The sequence below is a fragment of the Ciconia boyciana genome, chromosome 10 (genome assembly GCF_034638445.1).
Source record: "Ciconia boyciana chromosome 10, ASM3463844v1, whole genome shotgun sequence".
Classification (NCBI taxonomy): domain Eukaryota; kingdom Metazoa; phylum Chordata; class Aves; order Ciconiiformes; family Ciconiidae; genus Ciconia; species Ciconia boyciana.
The window spans coordinates 30,110,591-30,129,402 of record NC_132943.1 but is presented as its reverse complement, the minus strand read 5'-3'; the positions used below and the strand labels follow the sequence as shown (position 1 = coordinate 30,129,402).

Below are 18,812 nucleotides of genomic sequence, written 5' to 3'. Positions count from 1 at the left end.
GGTATCATTCTTCATAATAAAAAAATATATCTTTTTCTTTCCCTTCCTTGTAAATTATTCCCCAGTATTCATGATTTCATAGAATGTAACACCCTGCTGACTTTGTTTGCAGGAGTTACATGAAGGGCTGTTTTTAAAGATCGTGCTCAAACTTGTATGTATATACATATATACACATACACATATAGCAATTCATTTATATGCTTGCGTGTTTTGACATGACTGAAGTAATAGGATTTTGGAAGGATTTTGCCTTCTGCAGAATTACTGAATTTCTTCAACACATTATACATGAAAATCTTCAGATTTCTAATACCAGTGTAGAAAGAGGATGCGGACCTGCCTAAATGAGCCAAACCTCCATTCATCAGGTGGTTTGGTTTAAATGTGTCGCTGGAGAATTTTGTCATAGTTGCTGACTATGGCATATAGTGGGCAGTTAAGCCACAAGTAAACATTACAGCTTTACCAAAAGGATAGGCATGAATAGTCATGAGTTTCACAGGAAGGGAGGAAATTACCCTTTTCCTGATTGTCAGGTAGTTAAACTCTGTCCTTCCAGAGTGGATTTTAATCGATGAGGTGTTAATTCAGACACTGAGGACAAAGGAACAGTGAAGAATCTTTTTTTTTTAAAGAACAGAACTGTAAACAGCTGAATCCTCAAAAGGTAAGTAATTTCTTTCTTGTGTTGTTCAGCTTAAATTAACCCTAAGAAAAACTAAATATCTTTTGTTTGACCTAATTTGCAAATTCATGGTTGGCACAACTTAATTGAATTAGTGCACATTGAATTTAGTCTGGGGTGTTCCTTAGCTCTGAGATTATCTGAACATACTAATAGGCAGCTTGATAAGATCCGGTGGTCCCAGCAGTGGGAATTAATTATCAGAACTATCAGGCAATTGTTGGTAATCCAGGTAAATTAAAGATACTTTGGTTTTTTTTGTTTGCTTTGTAATTTGTGCTTTGGTTAATACTGGTGAAGTATTTCTGAAGGTTTTTCCCCTATATCTTTTTTTTCCATACATCCTCTGCCTTTTTTTTGTTTTGTAGGGTTAAAAAACCCACAAAGAATCAGAAGTGCTTTTAAAACTCATTTGCTTTTCAATAGACCTAGTTTATTCACTGCTGGACAACCCAGTATCTATTATTTGTATGAAAATGCTCTCCTTTGTTCTTTTTCCATCAGGTATAAAGTAGTATTTCCCTGCTCTGCAAGTCCCACATGCACTGTATGTTCATGAATGCACGTCCCTCTTCAGTATAGCTCTGGCGTATTGCCATACTTAATGTAGAGTAAAAGCTCCAAGACTTCATTAACTCACCCTGTTGAAAAAGCACAAATGACATGGCAAAATAAAATACAACTTCCAAGCAGAAAAAGGAGAAGACATGAAAGCAAATAAGGTACTTTTTTTTTTCATTAATTTTCTTCCAAGCATATAACTTTCACAAAATTATCTGAAAAGATCACACTCCTAAAATGATGTCAATGGTTAATGGATAGCATGAAAGTGTATATTAAAAAGCCATGTAATTTGGGACTCACCATTCCAGTTGTACTGTGTCTGAGCATAGAAGGAATTAAAACAAGGAAATGTTTAGGGCCCAAGCTATGCTTCGGGGACTTAAGATTCCCACTGTGGTTAATCCAAACTGTAGAAGAATAAAATGCTGTAATTAGCTCTAAACGGAAAACAAGCAGAACAAAATCCTTTCAGATTAAATGCAATTTTGTCTGTAAAATTCTGTTCTCTTTTTTTCTCCCAGATACTTTACATGTGCTGGTTATACTGTGCAAATTGGGTAATTGCTCATCAGAGCAAAGGTCCCTTTCAATTGAAAAGAAGCAAATGTATGTAGGACAGATTGGTAGAAAAATTCTGTTAAATGCAGTAATCTGCTGTTCTTGAAAAAAAAAAATCTAATTTTCCATGAAAACTTGTTTCCACAAAATGTCTCCTGCATCCTTAGTGTTATTGCACAAGTGTGAGGTCATTTACCCAGTGTGCGAGACGCCAATATACACACAGGGCAGAGGTATTTTATTTCATGTCTGTGCAGAGATGGGTGCTAGGTGGTAGCTCCACAAAGCTAGCACAAAGTTCGGTCATACAGGTACAGTATTTATACAGTCCAGTTATGCATATGCATAAGTCATTACACAAAGCAGTTTTCTATTGGTCTACATTTCTCTTATTTAAAGCTACAGTGCTACTTTAATATTGTGCGCATGCTCAAAGGTGAGGGGTCTCTGCTTGGGCTGGGGTCTCCAGCTTGAGGGGTGTGACTTTTATAATGAGGATAGTTTGCCTGAGGGTGCTTCTTATCACACTTCTACTGGTTGTTTCAGGTGGTTCCCAAAACATTTTAATTAGCTTACATATTTTTTCAGGATGTGCTTCTCTCCCAAGGACAGTAATTCTTGTTTAGACGTTCCGCTTTCCAGCCCGAATCCCCCTTATCAGCTTTACGTAAGCCTTGGCCTTCCACCAGCTCCTGTTAGACTACACTGTTAGACTACATTAGCAGTTGTGATTTCATATTTGGTACAGTGGTAGGAAGGGTGAGGAAAATTGCTGTGTGAGGTTTAATCCTCCCTTGCTTCTGAAGGAAGAAGAAGCTGAATTGTCATCCCCAGTACATGTTAGAGTAGTCCCAAGCCTGCTTTAGTTTATGGTGAAGGAAACAACCCCTTAGGGACAATTCCTCACTACCCCAAAACTGCTAGAATCCATTGCACTCTCCAGAATGCTCCCTGCACCGAAAAGGTGAAGAGCATTTGGCAAATGTGTGACTCTACTTTGCTTGCTGAGGTTTTTTTCTTTTACTGTAGATTATGTGTGAGAGTTATCTACCCAGTAATTTCCTCCTGTGTCCTACTGAAATAGCACTGAGCAAGCCCTTGAATTAACTGCCTTACAATAACTGGATCTGGCAAAGTACCTAGAGACGCGCAGCCTCATATACCATTACAAGCAAAAAAAACTTGGTAGACCTGCTGTTAAATGGTGCCTATATTTACCTTATCCCAATATTTACAAAAGAAGAGACCTACTATTAAAAGAGCTTTTATCAGTGAAGGTTCACCAATCAGTTACCTACAGAAAACAGGAAATATTTAAAATGCAAGAAATAAACTAGTGAGGTGCCAAATCATGAGGTCCTCTAGTCTTTCCATACTCTTTCCTCAGGCAACTCCCCTGTTTGTCTCCTATGTCATATATTCACAGGAATCATGCTCCCCTGTCCTTTCCTCACGGTCCAGGGACTCTGTGTCCCACTGTAGCATAATCTCCATCTTCCTTTCATTCATAGCTTTTCCCCCTCACATACAAGCTATCAGCGTTTTAAGTTACATTGACAGAACAGGAAGAGCTGTCATGGAGGAAAGACAAAGCAGGGTAGTTTTGCTGTAAGGAGTTTTTGGTTCCTGTTAAGAGAATCTGTGATCTGTGGACCATAAGAGAAATGCTTAAAACTGATAGCCTTGCTAACCAGATGCTGACATTTCAGTTTTGCTGCTTCTCACTAAGCACTTCCATCTTCTGTTGTTGGTGTGTTTGTTTCTAATTTTCACTAGAATCAATAGAGTTGATATCTGGAAAATTTGGAACTGACTAGATTCAGTCAGTGTTGAACATTTTACATGTTTTACATTAATGACAGAGGAGTACCACCATCAGATTATTGCTTCCACTAGAAGGTTTGATTTTTGGTAAGAGTAGACTGACAGATGCTCAGCTGATTTAAAATGGTATGATGAGTGCAGTACCATCAGAGTCAGGTGAAGCTATGGTATGTAGATACTAGTGGAATAATATTCCTGTTTTACTGACTGAGAAACTAAGCGACATGGAGATCATGAGGCCTGGCCACAAAAACTCAGCAGGCTCTTTACAGAACTGGGAATCAAGCCAAGTCTTCTAAAGCCCAGTTCAAATTTCTGACCAGTGTTGCACTGACTGAGGCACTAATTAGTGATGTTTTGAGGAGCTCACTTCTCTCTTACACACAAAAGGAGATTAATCTACTAATCTTAAATACAAAATGAATGTATCTCACCGTACACTTACAAAATGATGCTTTTAGCGTGACTTTTTAAGCATCTTCCTGCTCATTCGACATTATTTTCTATAAACCAGCGTGCTTACAAAGAAATACTGTTCAACCTCTTCTCTGCATAACAAAAAGCAGCCTACAACTGTAAGGTCTCTTTCCATTCATCAGCCACCACATCTGTTCCTTGCTTGGACACTGACCAAAGTGATTCATTCACATGTCTAACATTTATTTTTGGTGAAATACTGGGATTATACAGAAAGGCAGTATTTCAAAACTGGATCTAGAAAACCAAGGGAAGTTGGAAACAACTTCCTCAACTGAAAACAAACACGGCGTTATATCATTCTGCAGCTTTATTAGAAGGAAGGCAGTAGCCAAGTGAAGCAGCTGGAATCACACTGAAGTCACTCTGAACTCTGCAGATCACTTCATTCTTCCTTCTGCTACAGAGCTCACATCCCTGATTTACAGTGCATTTCATTCCAAAGAACTAAACGAGGTACGTCAATCTCTCTGTTATATTTTAAATCTTTCACTTTCTCCCTTCTAAATAATGTTTCTACAGCTACAACAACACTTGCAGGCAAATCCTGTAAGGTAGTGTAGCATGTACCGGCTAAAAGAGCTTCTTGGAAGAAAGAATGTGACATTTATTTCAAAGATTATTTTGAACCACCCCTGCAGCAAGAAAAGATATGAAAGTATGTGTGAATTTAATTTTTAATGAATTTTGAATGTGTTTATACACACTTTAAGGAGTCTTTTATCCTGTCAGAGAATGGTAAGTGACCTTGGCTTAAATCTCTCTCTTCACCCCCCCCCCCCCTTGTGTGTTGGTTTTAATTTTTTGATTTGCTTAGGGATAATATGTCTCCTATAGCTATAGCAATTCCCAGTATTACTAGAAATAAGTACATCAGTTGTGATCTGAACAGATTCTAGAACAGAAACTGGAAATCATTTCAACTTAAGTAGCAGATTAACAAAATAATGAAGAATTACAGTCATGCAGAATTAAAAAAGGCTTCTGTGATCTGAGCTGGAAGGTGTGTGTGTTTTTCGTAACCATCGTGGAATAAGGTAGGATGTGGATCTAGCTGTCATTAAGTGCATGGGAGCGTGTTTCCTAGGAAGTGACAAGAAGATTTGTCGCCTTGTATACTACCGCGCAATGAGACAGGGCTAGATTCCACCTCCTATTCAGACTTAGTGATAACCATGTCATTGTCACCTGTAGCCTTTCTACATGTGATCTTGCAAAGCCAAACAATATCCCAGACCTGTTTTTATAGAGTTACAGAAGATGTATAGATTGTCTGTGAATTAAACCACATTTGCTTTCTAGCTGAATAAAATTGTATTACTGAATAATTTTAAATGTTTATTAATTCATAGCTGAGGAGAAGAGAGTGAGTGAGGGTATGTCAGGGTAAAGGAATTTGTCAGACCAGGTTTGTAGAAACTGATTCAGGATTAACTTGCTTATGACAGTTTACTTCCACTAGCATCATATTGTTGTTTTGCCTCAGCTGAACTAGGAAACACAGATATTTTGATAACCCGATTTACTTTTGTTTAATGTCACTGCAGCTTCTGCCGGCATTTAAAACATTATCAGCCACTTATGCCAGGCAGACAGGATGGAGGTCCTACCGAGTTTACTTTAATCCTAGGGATTTTATGTGCTAAGAGTGGTATTAGAGTCCACTGTTATTGCACTTAGAATCTCTTTGAGTGTGGGGTAGTGGAACTTATTTGACTCTGGAAAATGAATTTATGGTTTGGATTCTCTAATTGCCTTTGTGGAAAGGGATCATAAGTCAGGGAAGCTCTGTGTAAGGATTCCCGGGCAGGATCTGACTACAGATTTTTACTGCACTGGTGGGGGCAGAGGAGAACTGTTGATGACAGTAATGCAATTTGTATGTACTATACATTATAAATTATTTGTTTTCTTTCTCTGCTGACAACCTAATGAGCAACTTCTGAAATGCTGTTAGATTTGTGTTTATTTTTGATAGATTGACTCAAGAGGAAAATTTATATCTCTGTTTCCTGATAAAGCCAGTTGCCTTAAAGAATTTTGTTCTCCATATGGTTTCTTAAAAGCTACTGGAAGTTTGTGATCTGTTCTTAGATATTAATCTTTTATTAATAACTCTGCTATTCCAAGTACTAAGCAGCTAGTTTTGCAGAGGATTGTAGTCTGTTGAATGGTCTTGTTATTTGCTTATTTATTCATTTTGTCTTTGGAATGTGCCAACAGTTCAGCTGTCTCTCTTACTGCGGTGGCTGGTTGTCTGGCTAATTTTCACTCATTATTTCTGATAATGGTTTGATTTGTGTTCATTCAGTCTGAAGCTAGCAGTTTCACAACAGTGCAGGGCTCTGTTGTTGCTGGCTTTGCAGAAGAGAGCTGAGTGGGAGGAACAGTTTCTTATGGACTGTTACCAGAAGGGATTGCTGTGACTGGGGTGGGCGGTGTCCAAGAGACATTGGGTTTTAGAAGGGAAGATGCCATCACGCACAGATCAACTCTCCTGCACTTGCTACTGCTTTTACAGTGTGCTTGAGGCTCCTGAGACAAAAAGAAAAATTACGTGTCCTCAAAAGAAGCATATAGTACTTCCAGGGGAGCTCAGCTAATTCTGTGCTCTTTGTATCGTCAATATGTTCCAGAGGTTGAGGGCCTGGGGACAGGAGCAAAAAGCCCTGTATCAGCCCACGGCTGCTCTTTTCCAGAGAGAGTTTTTGCTGGCTTGTTGCAGCTCTCTTATAGCTGGCTCACCGTTTTACTGCATTACAATTCTTTAGATGAACTGAACAGACCTGCTGCAGATACAATACTTTTTCATTAGTGGGTTCAAGGGAAAACTAACAAAACCCATTGCTACAAGTCAGGTTTGTTTGCAAGGGTTATCTGTGAAGGCCAGCATGCTAGAAGTCTCCAGTCCTTGCCAGGGACATTAGCTAGCAAAGAGTTTGCAGCCTTCTCCTACTTCTCTTCCACAGCCCAGACTCTCTTGTCCCTTTTTGATACTTCTTGAAGGATGTATTTCAAGAATCACAAGGCATCAGTATGAAGAACCAGCACCTTTTGCCTCTATCCACAAAAGATACTTGCCTCTTCATGCCTCAGACCTCTTTTGGCAAGGTCTGAATTCTGCCTCCAACTCTACCTTTGAATCTCCTCTTTGGCTTTGGGCAAGAGATTTCTGTTCCTTTCCCTACTGTTCTTGTGTCAGTTTATTCTGTTTAATTATAAACAAAGCAGGAATTGTCTCTCATTATGTGCTTATAGTGCCTAGATCCAGTGAGGCTTTGATCTCAAAGGCTAGGGCCTTTGGGTACTTTCCCAACGTAAAATACTTACTTCTTTCAGCAAGTGTGAGCCTGGCATAGCAGTTTTATTCTCTTCTGAAGCCTCCTAGATGAGAAAGTGGTGAGTAGTAAGTCCTGTACCATCAATGTAATATCACTTGCTACACTCCCATTTCTTCTTTCTAGTGATCCTCTTTTAATGAGCTCAGCCCCACATCATTTTAATGAGATGTTTCAGAAATCTTAAGAACCATTGTCCATTTAAGAAAACTAAGTAACGTGTTGCCAAGATCCTAAACTCTTAACTGAGGGTGTGTTACCATATCTGGTGGAGTCAAGTGAGAAGTGATTTGCAAAGGTAATATGGGAAGCCTGTAAAACCAGTATTTCCAAGCTCCTAATTTAACACCTTAATCATAGGCGCCTTCTATTCTTACCAGTGCTAGGGAGCGTTCCCAATGCCATATTAGGGAGACAGATAAATATCCAGCCCTCCTGAAATTGTATTAACAATGAGAATTTTTCAGTTTTGCAGGAATACAGGCAGTGCTTATTTTAGACTTGATCTTAAAGAAAATAAGTTAGCTTTGTATGAGTAGGAATATTAGAGTAACGCTGATACAGAAGTAGACACCCTTAATCTACTGTACACAGTGATCCTAGTATATGAACTGTGAGGACAAAATAAAGTATGTTATCTTATCAGCTGGAATGTTCTGGTTCTATACTAGCCACATTTTGGAATTGTATGTTCTGATGTACCCATGCAAGAGTATGTGTCAAAAGTAATATAACCATAGCAATATTACAGTCATGCTAGAAGAAACTGCTGATGTAGATTTAATGAGCAGTAGAATAAACATAGAAGAACAGAGATCAATTTAGAGGACAGTACATAACCAAACATACTGTTAGAAGTGACTGGGAAATTAGTATGTGAAATAGAATAGGATATAAGAACGCATATTTGAGGAATGAGTTGTGTTGCTAATTTTCTCTGGGGTTAGCTCTTAACTCTTCTTGTTAAAAGGGATGTAAATGTAACAGATTGTAAGCTATTTTTTAATCTGTTATTCAATAGAGATTTTGTATCTTGCTGGAGAGGGTTATTTTATTTTTTCCATGATGACCTGTTGTTACTCTGCAGGAACTTTAGAATGGCTGTTGTCTAACATATGTTTAATTGGCCTTAATCAGGCTGCTGAGACAACAGTTGATAGTCTGAAAGAAATCTCTGCATTCACTCTTTATTCTCTGCTCTCACTTTGCTACTTCCTGTTAGGAGGGAGTTGTGGTTAAAGCATGTGTTTGCTGAAGGAGTACAACCATTTAAAAACCATGCTCAGAGCTGCGTGATCATGTAATGGTCGTATGAAGGCTAGTCAAAATCTTCTTTCGTCACAAATATATTAAACAGTTGCAAAGTAAAAATTAAAAAAAATTTTTGCATGAAAAACATAAAAAGCCATGCTTCATTAGAAATACAAGTATTCATTATCTTATCAATCCAATCACTGTGAAGCTGAGGCACTAAAAATTTTAAATCGGGTATCTCCATTACTCTAGGTACATAGTTATTATGGTGGCTTATAGCCAAATAAAATACTACTGGCATTTGTGGAGGAATAGAAAACACATTAAATTTCCCTGGAACAATACTTCATTAGTGTGCTTATCGTACATGCTGAGGACACAGCCAATATGATCTATGGTGTATCTGCTGGGCTTTGTCATCTGAGAGGTGTGCTTAATGGTTCTGAGGTATGTCCTGGGCCTGCAGAGACAGATTAACGTATATGACAAGCAAATGGTGGAGATCAGGTTCCTTTTCTCTTCAGTGTAGAGAAAACAGACCAGAATCTGCAAGGGCTGCCCAGGTTGGTGCTGGCTGCCTCCAACACGGTGGGCATGATGGCACAGGGGAGAGCCTCTCTTCAGGAAGGGGAAGGTCTCCCAGGGCTGGAGCTGTGGATTCTCCACTCCATCATGAGTGAGGGAACAGTGTTATGCTTAAGAAAGGAGGATAGGGCTGTGGTTGAACCACTAGGCAGGGACTCCAGGTTTAGCACCTGGTTTGATCAGAGACTTCCCGTAGGTCATTCTCAGCCTTCTCATCTGTAAACCAGACTGATGATACTTCTCATTTGAGCCCACTTTCACTAAAGGTTATTAATACTGAGGTGTTATGACTGGTTATGTAAATACTTCAGCAGTGCTGACACATACAATATGAGGCCATATTTTAAATCTCAAGTGGCACTGTTTACCTAAACTTCTATTTTTACCTACTTGTAAGAATGCTTAGATTTTTTTTTTTTTTCCAGAATGGGGCCACCTTAAGTGTTTCACAGATAAATCACCTGTCATTTTCTTGACTCTGATGTAGTGTGTTTGTGGTCACATGATAGACTTGCAGTGATTATGGCAAATCCTTACATTCAAAAGGAATATTAAAAAAGATATTTCTATTTTTAGCTGTATTAACAGAAAGGAATAAGAGCAGGAGCAAGCACTAACTACACAGTTACCAAGTGCCCCCTCCCACCCCCCCATGCATATCCCAAGGACATCTGAGTTTCCTTGTCTTCTTTGGAGATGGAAGTCTTGGTGCTTGGGATCGGCATGAAAATAAATCACTTTTGATGATATGCAGTTGCTGGTTGCAGATATTTATGAGTTACCTGATTGTGGAAATGGTACACTGCTCAATTGCAGCAGTTGTGTGGATGGTTTGTTATATTCAGACCAGACCTACTGTAGATAGTTTTCCTATTACAGCAGCATTATTTAGATATAAAGTTGGGTTTTCCATTTGTTGTTTAACATTTCTGTGGCGGCAAAAGTGCTGGTCTGAATTAATTGCTTTACCAATATTAACTGAGTCTGATCTAGAAGGGTTTGTTAATCCCACTGTAACACTCACTTTGTTTAAAATGTTACGAAGCTATTATCTGGTCAAATGACTTCAATACCACAGATGAAGTGGTATGTTATGACTAACAGCGTCATGTTTGGCCTTGCTCAAAGAAAGTGGGTTTTGGCATAAATTTTAGGAGATGTCTAGCTAGTACCTTGCGTATACATTCCTAACACAGCTTCACTGAGAGGCATAATGGAGAATGATTGTTATCTGCATTCTTGTCTTGTCTGCTAGAACAAATACATTTATGTCGTGGCTTGAAAAGGTTTCCAATCACATATCATATCTATTATGACCCATTCTAGTTGTTGAATTCAGAACAGCTTACAAAGTCATTTTGTTTCCATATGTCTAATGACCGTTAAAACAATAGTAAAGAGATAAGTGTTTGTGTATGTGTCTGTGAAAGAGAAAACATACACACAAGACTTGATTCTGCTTTTGTGTATACTAGCTTAAAATGCTCGTTTCCTAGTAGCTTTGTCTGCAGGGCCAGCTTTAGGCTTAAATTATAGCACAGCTATGGTTTAATTTTGTAGTATGGGTGTATCAGGCACTTCCTGCTATAGAAATGTTTCTACATGGAGGCAAGTGGTCATCTTGGCTTTGTTTCTTTGAGGGAGAAATGTGAGTCTATGACAGTTTGTAATCTCATCAGTATTCCCTGTGAGTTTTAGGATCTTTTCTTATGTCTTTGTAAAATACTTGCCAGAAATATGTATATACCTCTAACAAACTTGCTCAGCCTTCTGTGTTTTCAACGTTACAGATGAACTACTGGGTGAATTTCATGTTTATGTTTTTGAAGATAGATAAATTCAAAATTTAGCACCTCAAAAGTTCCAAGAAATTTTTTGAGGGGCCTCAAATTAATTCAATATCCAGACAAACTTGCTGAGACACAGTATGGCAAGTAAGCTTTAGGTGACCTTTTGAGAAACTAGTTGTTCTCCAACATTTGATTCTTGCAAATGACAAAAGTTGAAGTGAATCAATCAAATAAGCTTTCTTTTAGCCATAGATCATACATGTGGAATGTGATACGCTCAGAATTATTCATAAAGACATTAAAAGGAGGGTTCGTGTAATATATTCCCTCTATGAAGTTAACTGTTGAGACAGCCAACTCTGCAAAGCATAATTTTCCTATTAAGTCAGGACCCATTATTGTGACCTCTGAAATCACTTTAGCTGGCCAGAGGCTCTGAGCACTGTTTATCACACTGAACAAATAGATTTCGAGACTACCACTCAAATATTTGTGTTAACTTTTAACTAACACAGGCAATGAATAAGCACTTCCCTTGGACACCTCTATAAATTTCAAAAGTAATGAGGACCAAATGTGAGAGAGAGGTTGTGTGGGCTGTAGCCCAAACATGTGGCACAAACTACCAGTGTAATTATGCTGGACCCTAACTTGCGTGGTGCCCAGAGAACTTTGAACCCCCAGGAAGACTTTGCATTTAGTGAAGTGAGTGGAAATTGCAACTGTTTTTGTTTGTTTTCTCCTATTTTAGACTGAAAACCCAATGTAATTTAATTCCAAAGCCATTCCACTGACCTCAGGGCTGAGGCGTAGAGAGGTCAAACGACTTCCCCTGGTCAAACAGGATGCATGTGGCATAGCCATGAATAGATTCCAAAGTACTGGTCCCATGTCATAACCGTAAGGCCATTCTTAGTGTGACAAAAGCTGTTCTATTTTAAGCAGATCCAATAATTTGTCCAAGTTGTCATTATGGCTCAACTTTATGAAATACTGTAATGGTGGCAGAGAAAACAAACTCTAGGTACCTGTAGTAAAAAGCTATGAATATGTCAATTGAGATACAATTCTGTAATTCCCTGCTGAAATTCAGAGAAAGACAGTTCATGTAGTACATGGTGAAGTCTCTTCCCAGCAGTTCTGTGGCTTTGTATTTTAGTAATATTTCCTAATGATCTGTATTCCTTGGTTATTCTGTTTTCTGTCCTAGTACTAAAAGGTACTAGCACCAAGTGCCAGCCTGTGATATTCCTATGAAGTTGTTTAGTAATTAACTTTTACAGAGGTTTTACAGAAGGGGACAGGAAATGAAACCTCCTGGTCAAATGTTCTGAAACCTGTTTGCTTAAAACTTAGCAACTATATTCATAATTAAGCAACTGAATCAAGGAGACTCAGTTTTCAGAGCTGTTTGTGACCTCAGCAAACAGGAACAAGACTCCAGTCAAACACATACTGAGTGTACACTTTACACAGGCTGTTTACTATTTAAAAAAAAAAAAAAAGGATAAGTCTAAACTGGGTTATATTGATCCATATGCAATACAACATTGTTCTGTAACCTGTGGCTGCCCCCAAGTCCTATTGCCAGGCCTCTAACCACACTTTCCTGTTTATTGAAAAATATTTTCCTCACTCTGGCTCCTTTTTGCAACCCCAGACCGGCAGGGGCTGAGCTAGTGAACTTTGAACCTCCCTTACCCTTTCTAGCAGTTGGCCTGAAAGTCAAGGGGAAACTGCTGGCAAAAAGTCTTTGTTTTCTCTACTGAGCCTCTGTTTGCAGACAGGTTCATGAGAGTCTTTCCAGCCTGGAAATTAGGCCATTTGTCAAAGATCATGCAGGAAATCAGTGACAGAATAAGGAATAGAATTAGATTTCTTCACTTTCAAGACCTAGACTTGAACCGCAAGACAGTTTTGACTCTGGAAGTTTATTAATAAATAAAAAGCAAACTCGGCATTTGCGACTGTGTGTGTTTCCAGAACACGAAGAAACATCCCTGCTGAATGATGGTTAACGGTTATCCCAGAAGAAAAAATCTGGGTCCTTACTGATGTAAACCAGCATAGCTCCACTGACAGTCCCCTACTGCTTATCCTTTTCAGGGCAGGGCTTAACACCTGTCCTGTTATAGAAGTGCTTCATATATGTGGATGTCAGAGGTAAAAGTTCTGGGCTTTGCAAATGTAATTGTCAGTCTTTGCTGAGCCCTAGCCATAGAGTCTAGTTTCAGCATCTGCACACTGGGAGCCATGGTAAGCAATGTTCCTCCTGCTTTTTTGCCCCCACTGCGAAAGAGTTACTGCATTGGAAGACTAAGGAGTTAGACATAAAGAAAAATACAAGCTTGGAAACATAATTGCATTCTAAATGTGTGCTGTTTCAATGGAGGAGTTTTAAACTACAGGAGGCTTGGTAAATACTTGGTATTTATTTAGGTTGGTGTTCTTTCTCCTGCTATACATAATCTTTGAAATTCTAAATATAAAATTAACATTGTTGGGCAGTAGGCAAATGTTTGTTATTGTCATTACTTTTTTTAGCACGATTAGAAAAAAAAGTTTGGGAAGAAATGTTTGAATCCAAGTATTGTTGTGTTGTGCTAGCTCTTGAGAAACTTAAAAGCAAAATTGATTAGTGACTGGAATACAGGATGTTAATCAGCAAGAGTCTGAAAAATTGGATTTTTTTTGTTTGTTTAATTGCATAAATTCGATTTGACGGTATAGTTCTGTATATAGGCAAAGGCACTTAAAAATCCAGTTATTAACCTGGCTGTCCTCTGAAACTGTCCAAATGTAATGTTGTTCCAGATGTGAGTGGTACTGCTCCTTGTTTATACTATTTCTCGGCAGCTGTTAAGCTGGTTGAAAAAATGACTCAGATGGGTGGTACTGGTATTTGATGCAGAACCTACCCCCAAGGGGCATGTAATTACATAAATGCAGCCCAATAAGTATCATTTTATCAGGACAGCAAACCAAATAACATTCCTTCAGCCTGATGTAAATTACAAAGGGCAAATGTTATCATACTCTTGACAGAACAGGCTGTATTGACTCTTATTACATATTTTTTTTGTCAAGAGATATAAAATTACGCATTCTTTTTTCCCCTTGTCTATCCATCTACAAATGAGAAATCTAATCCTGCTAATGTGTGTGCACATGTGTAGCTTCACTTGTGTGAGTAATCCTTTCAAAATAAGTGAACTACTTTTTTGGAGGAAAGGTATGTACACAAATTAATGCAAGCTTGCAGATGTGGTTCTGCAGGCAGTGTGCTCTGGAGACCCTGCTCCTGTTGTCCTTAGCATGCTAAAATTAATGGAATTACAGGAATGCAGGGATGGGTTTCAAAAGCGCAGGCTGAATTTCAGTTTCTGAATGGAGCTAGTGCTCAGAAGCGTACCAGCTCATCCATAGCACAGCTAATGGGCTGGTCGTATCCTGCTGTCAGGGACAAGTTTTTAGTGCAGCCGAGTCCTGCCAGACAATATAGCTTTAAATGATAACAGAATTTAGCAGAATATTTGTTTTGACCATGGCAGATACTTTTGTCAGACTGTGGCCATCTGTGCTGTGCTGCAGCTTTGTACTGTGGAATGGACACATAACTTCTGAGTGCTTTTTCTTGTTTGTTCAACCTCTGTTTGCTATCTGTTTTCCCATTAAATTCTTTTTTTTCTGGGTTTTTCTTTTGGTTTATATTTTCTTCTCCCCTGCTTCTCTCCCTCCCACACTCTTCCTTTGGAGTTGTAGAAGAAAATTCCTATGTGAAAAATCATGTTGTACTTGTAAGTTCCAGAAGCTTTTGCAGCAGAAGAAAACTGAGACCATCGTTCTTTCTTAAAAAAAGAAAAAAGGAGACACACATATTTTCATCTATAGCTCTTACAGTGTGTCTTATTCTCCTGGGAAGCTTTATTTTCTTTCATCTATTACCTGTTTCTCAGCTCACTAGTGGAAGAATACCACAATTGTATGTATTGTCCCTGAAATATGTTCTGTATGTTTCCTTCTCTACCTCTACTGCGTTAAGGAAATCTAATACATTGAAAGTGTCTGAAAATCAGCATTCCTTGATACAAAGATAGATACATGACAGTGAGGAATAAACTATGAACTTTCAGTTGCTGGAGAAATCACCGTCTATGGTTTTGTTAACTGTAATTTGAGGGGTGTGTGTGTGGGTGGTAATTTTATAAAAAATGGCTTCCTGGCATTTTAACTGCACTTTTTTCCTACATAGATGCCTGGTGTTTCTCTGATTGCTGACAGATATAATCCATAAAACTTGCTTCAAATAGGAACAGAGCAGCAAAATATGAAACCCGACTAGAAAAGAATAGAAAAATCACACTTCAGTAAAACTTTGCATCTGGTCTCCCAGAATTTTATCAGTGATACTGTGCTCGGTGCTCTCTGTTAAAAAATAAACTCAAGGAAAGCAGTTCCTGAAGGTTTCAAGTGTTGTCTTGATTTGAGCATTTCTTGAAATGCCTGTGACCAAAATACTCCACAAGCTTTGTGCTAGCGACTGACAGCTAAAAAGTGATAGATATATGAAACTAAGTAAATGTTTTGGGGTTTTTTATGACCAAGAACTTAAAGGAATTGAAGGTTACTATTTGCAGTGCAGTAAAACATTTCTCCTTTGACTGTTCCGTTTCTTTTCTTCCCCAGAAAGCAACTGTGCAACATGACATTTGAAGATTTTGAGAACTACTCTTATTTCTACGACCTGTCTGAGGAAGATGAATCACCCCAGTCCTCCCTCAGCATTGCCCATATGATTTCCCTTTCCTTTTACAGTGTGGCATTTCTGCTGGGAGTGCCAGGTAATGCCATCGTCATCTGGTTTATGGGCTTTAAGTGGGATAAATCTGTTTCTACACTCTGGTTCCTCAATCTGGCCATTGCAGATTTCATTTTTGTTCTCTTCCTGCCCCTCTACATTACATACGTGGCAATGGGCTTCCACTGGCCTTTTGGGAAGTGGCTCTGCAAAATGAATTCATTCATTGCACTACTTAATATGTTTGCCAGTGTTTTCTTCCTGACATTCATCAGTCTTGACCGCTACATCCGCCTAGTCCACCCAGTCTTTTCCTACAAGTATCGGACTGTAAGGAACACCCTCATTCTTAGTGGGATCATTTGGATGGCAGCTGCAATTATTGGTGGCCCTGCCTTATACTTTAGAGACACAGCTACAGTTCTCAACGTCACCATTTGCTACAACAACTTCCATGTGCATGACAGAGAACTTATTTTGCTGACACATCACATTCTCATTTGGGTGAGGCTTGCATTCGGTTACCTCTTTCCTCTAGTGACCATGGTCATTTGCTACTCACTGCTGATTGTCAAAGTGAAGAGGAGAACTGTATTGACTTCTAGCAGGCTTTTCTGGACCATCATTGCTGTAGTGGTAGCTTTTTTTGTTTGCTGGACACCATATCACATATTCAGCATTGTGGAGCTGTCTGCTCACCACGATGAAAACTTGCATGACTTACTGCAGGATGGCATTCCGCTCTCCACTGGCCTTGGTTTCATCAACAGTTGCCTCAATCCAATCCTCTATGTTCTGATTAGCAAAAAGTTCCAGGCCCAGGTCAAGACTACAGTCTCTGAGGTGCTAAAATTGGCACTGTGGGAGGTGAGCCGTTCGGGAACTGTCAGCGAACAGCTGTGGAGCTCAGACAACACCCATGCGCCTGTGCGCTATTGTGAAACTGCTCAGTGACTGCTCTCATTACCATCCCTCCAAAACAGCTGACAGGAGAGTTGGAGGTGTTCTTGACTTCATATCTGCCAGTCAGATGTGCATCTTTGTGTAAACAGCTGGCTTAATTGCACTTGCTGCTTTCCTTGAAAGGTTTTTAAAGGACACATCATTTGGGTGTGGTGTACTGGCAGTGCACACACAGCCTGAACTGAAAGTTGTCAGCCTAAGTGGAATTGCTTTCGCTGGGTTTTTGATCAGGAATATTGTTGTAATCCTGTTTTGTTGTGGTTCCATACCTCGTTGATATCAAAAGAGCACATAACAAAAATATTCCTCCTTGCCATCACTGATAACAGCCTTGATCAAGGTATTCGCATCCAAGAAGTCGTGACCATACGTCAATGTGTCATGAGTCTCCTGATTGTCTAGTATTGCCTTAAGTAGAAATCACCTGGCTACATCCCAGCTAAGCGAAGCTATCGGTGGCTCCAGTCTGCAGTTGGAGAAGAATCCCAAGACGGGGGACACTGAGTCACTGCCTTCTCTTGTCAAAAAAGAAAAATATGGAAGTAAAATCTGTTTTCTCCCAGTGCTCTTTATCTTATACTCAAAACTAAGACAGGAGATCCTGTGTTTTGTGGTCACTTATTCTTGTGCTTTTAGCACCAGTTGGGTACAAAATACTGAGCACATGTTTCATATAGGTATTAGGCTCATTTGAAATGTGCAAAGAATTAGTGAAAATGTTTCTTACTAAAGCTGAGATTAAAGGCCCCCTGCAACACTTGTTCTTTTTCTATGTTTAAACTTTCAGGCTCAAAGAGGTTTATAACTACTGGTTGCTCTTTATTGCTCTGTCAAACAAAGGTAGAGAAATAATGTATAATTTTGTTTGCCTTAATGCCAATCTTCAAAAAATGGGCAGAGTGAATTCAGCAATATTCTGTTATATGTCTGTAGCCAAACTGGGACTTCTTTGCCAAATGAGAGGCAAGACAGTACATCCAGGAAATGGAGTGCACTCCCGTAAGAAGGATGAAGTAGTCGCAGTTATGCTGTATTCTGTTCCAACTTGTTGCTTGCTGTAGAATCACACGTGCACCAATGCAAATGTGTATGCTAAGTGGAGTAGACCAATTTCTGATGCAATACCACTTAATTAAAAAGTCGAATGTGGGATAAAACTCCACTAAAGTAAAAGCATAAAGCTTTGGGTAAATTTGAACCATTTTTTCCTTGTTATTGGCCTAGGTATGTAGAATAAAACTGCCTTTCAGATAATCTACCTAGTTTCTATGGCCTGCCAACACACGAGTAGCATTTACACTGTAATCGAGGCCTTATATGTAAATATATTTGCTTTTGTATAAAATATATATGTATATGCACATGCATGAGCATATCCAGTATTGGTAGCTGTACAAACAGAAGCAGTCTGACCATGGTGTATAACTCTTTCTTTGGGCTCTGGTTTCAGAGTTTAGGAGAGTGAGGCAGGATCAGTGGAATTTCAGTGTAGGGCTTCACTTTGGGCTGGAAAGTTGGTAAGCAGCGCTCTTCCTTTGAGTCATTTGCTGCCTGGTACATAGTGACTCATCATAATATTTTGGCACCATGCTGCTGAATGTGCCTAAATCAAACATTTTGCAGTTTTTTTATTCACATGTTCCCTGACATCTTTCTAAGAATGATGTATTAGCACTACTCTCTTGACTGTACTCCAAGTGAAGTAATAAAATTTTGTTGTTTACAAAGAGTGTGTTCATTTGCTTTTTTCAGCAGCAATATGCAGTGACTGTCCATTCTTAGAACAGCCCCTTCCCAAAGATTTTGGAAGATGAAAGCAAACCCTGACCCTTTCTACTACAGGAATTAAGGTTTATGTCAGCTTTCTTCTTGCATGTCAGCTATGTGAGCACACATATTGCTATATGCAGTAAAGAAACTGATTTTCAGATGGGGGGACATACATAAGCTGTCTTGCATAAGTTATCAGAAAG

The 18,812-nt window shown here is 39.0% G+C and overlaps 1 protein-coding gene across 3 annotated transcripts; it reads left to right on the top strand.

Annotated features, from left to right (window-relative positions):
* The first annotated feature begins 608 nt into the window (after positions 1-608).
* On the top strand, positions 609-18,507 carry CMKLR2 (chemerin chemokine-like receptor 2). Of its 3 annotated transcripts, XM_072874162.1 has the most exons (4): positions 609-670; positions 1,193-1,410; positions 4,420-4,567; positions 15,765-18,507. In XM_072874162.1, the coding sequence occupies exon 4, from the start codon at positions 15,781-15,783 to the stop codon at positions 16,828-16,830; it is 1,050 nt and encodes a 349-aa protein (XP_072730263.1). In that variant the 5' UTR covers positions 609-670; positions 1,193-1,410; positions 4,420-4,567; positions 15,765-15,780; the 3' UTR covers positions 16,831-18,507. The 3 variants fall into 3 exon arrangements, with proteins under 3 accessions (XP_072730263.1, XP_072730264.1, XP_072730265.1); XM_072874163.1 differs by lacking the exons at positions 609-670; positions 1,193-1,410 and having other exon boundaries at positions 4,290-4,567; XM_072874164.1 differs by lacking the exons at positions 609-670; positions 1,193-1,410; positions 4,420-4,567 and adding an exon at positions 14,932-15,060.
* The last annotated feature ends 305 nt before the right edge of the window (positions 18,508-18,812 follow it).

Coding starts and splice junctions, on each gene's coding strand:
- CMKLR2 (XM_072874162.1), top strand. CDS start 15,781: ATGACATTTGAAGATTTTGAGAACTACTCTTATTTCTACGACCTGTCT.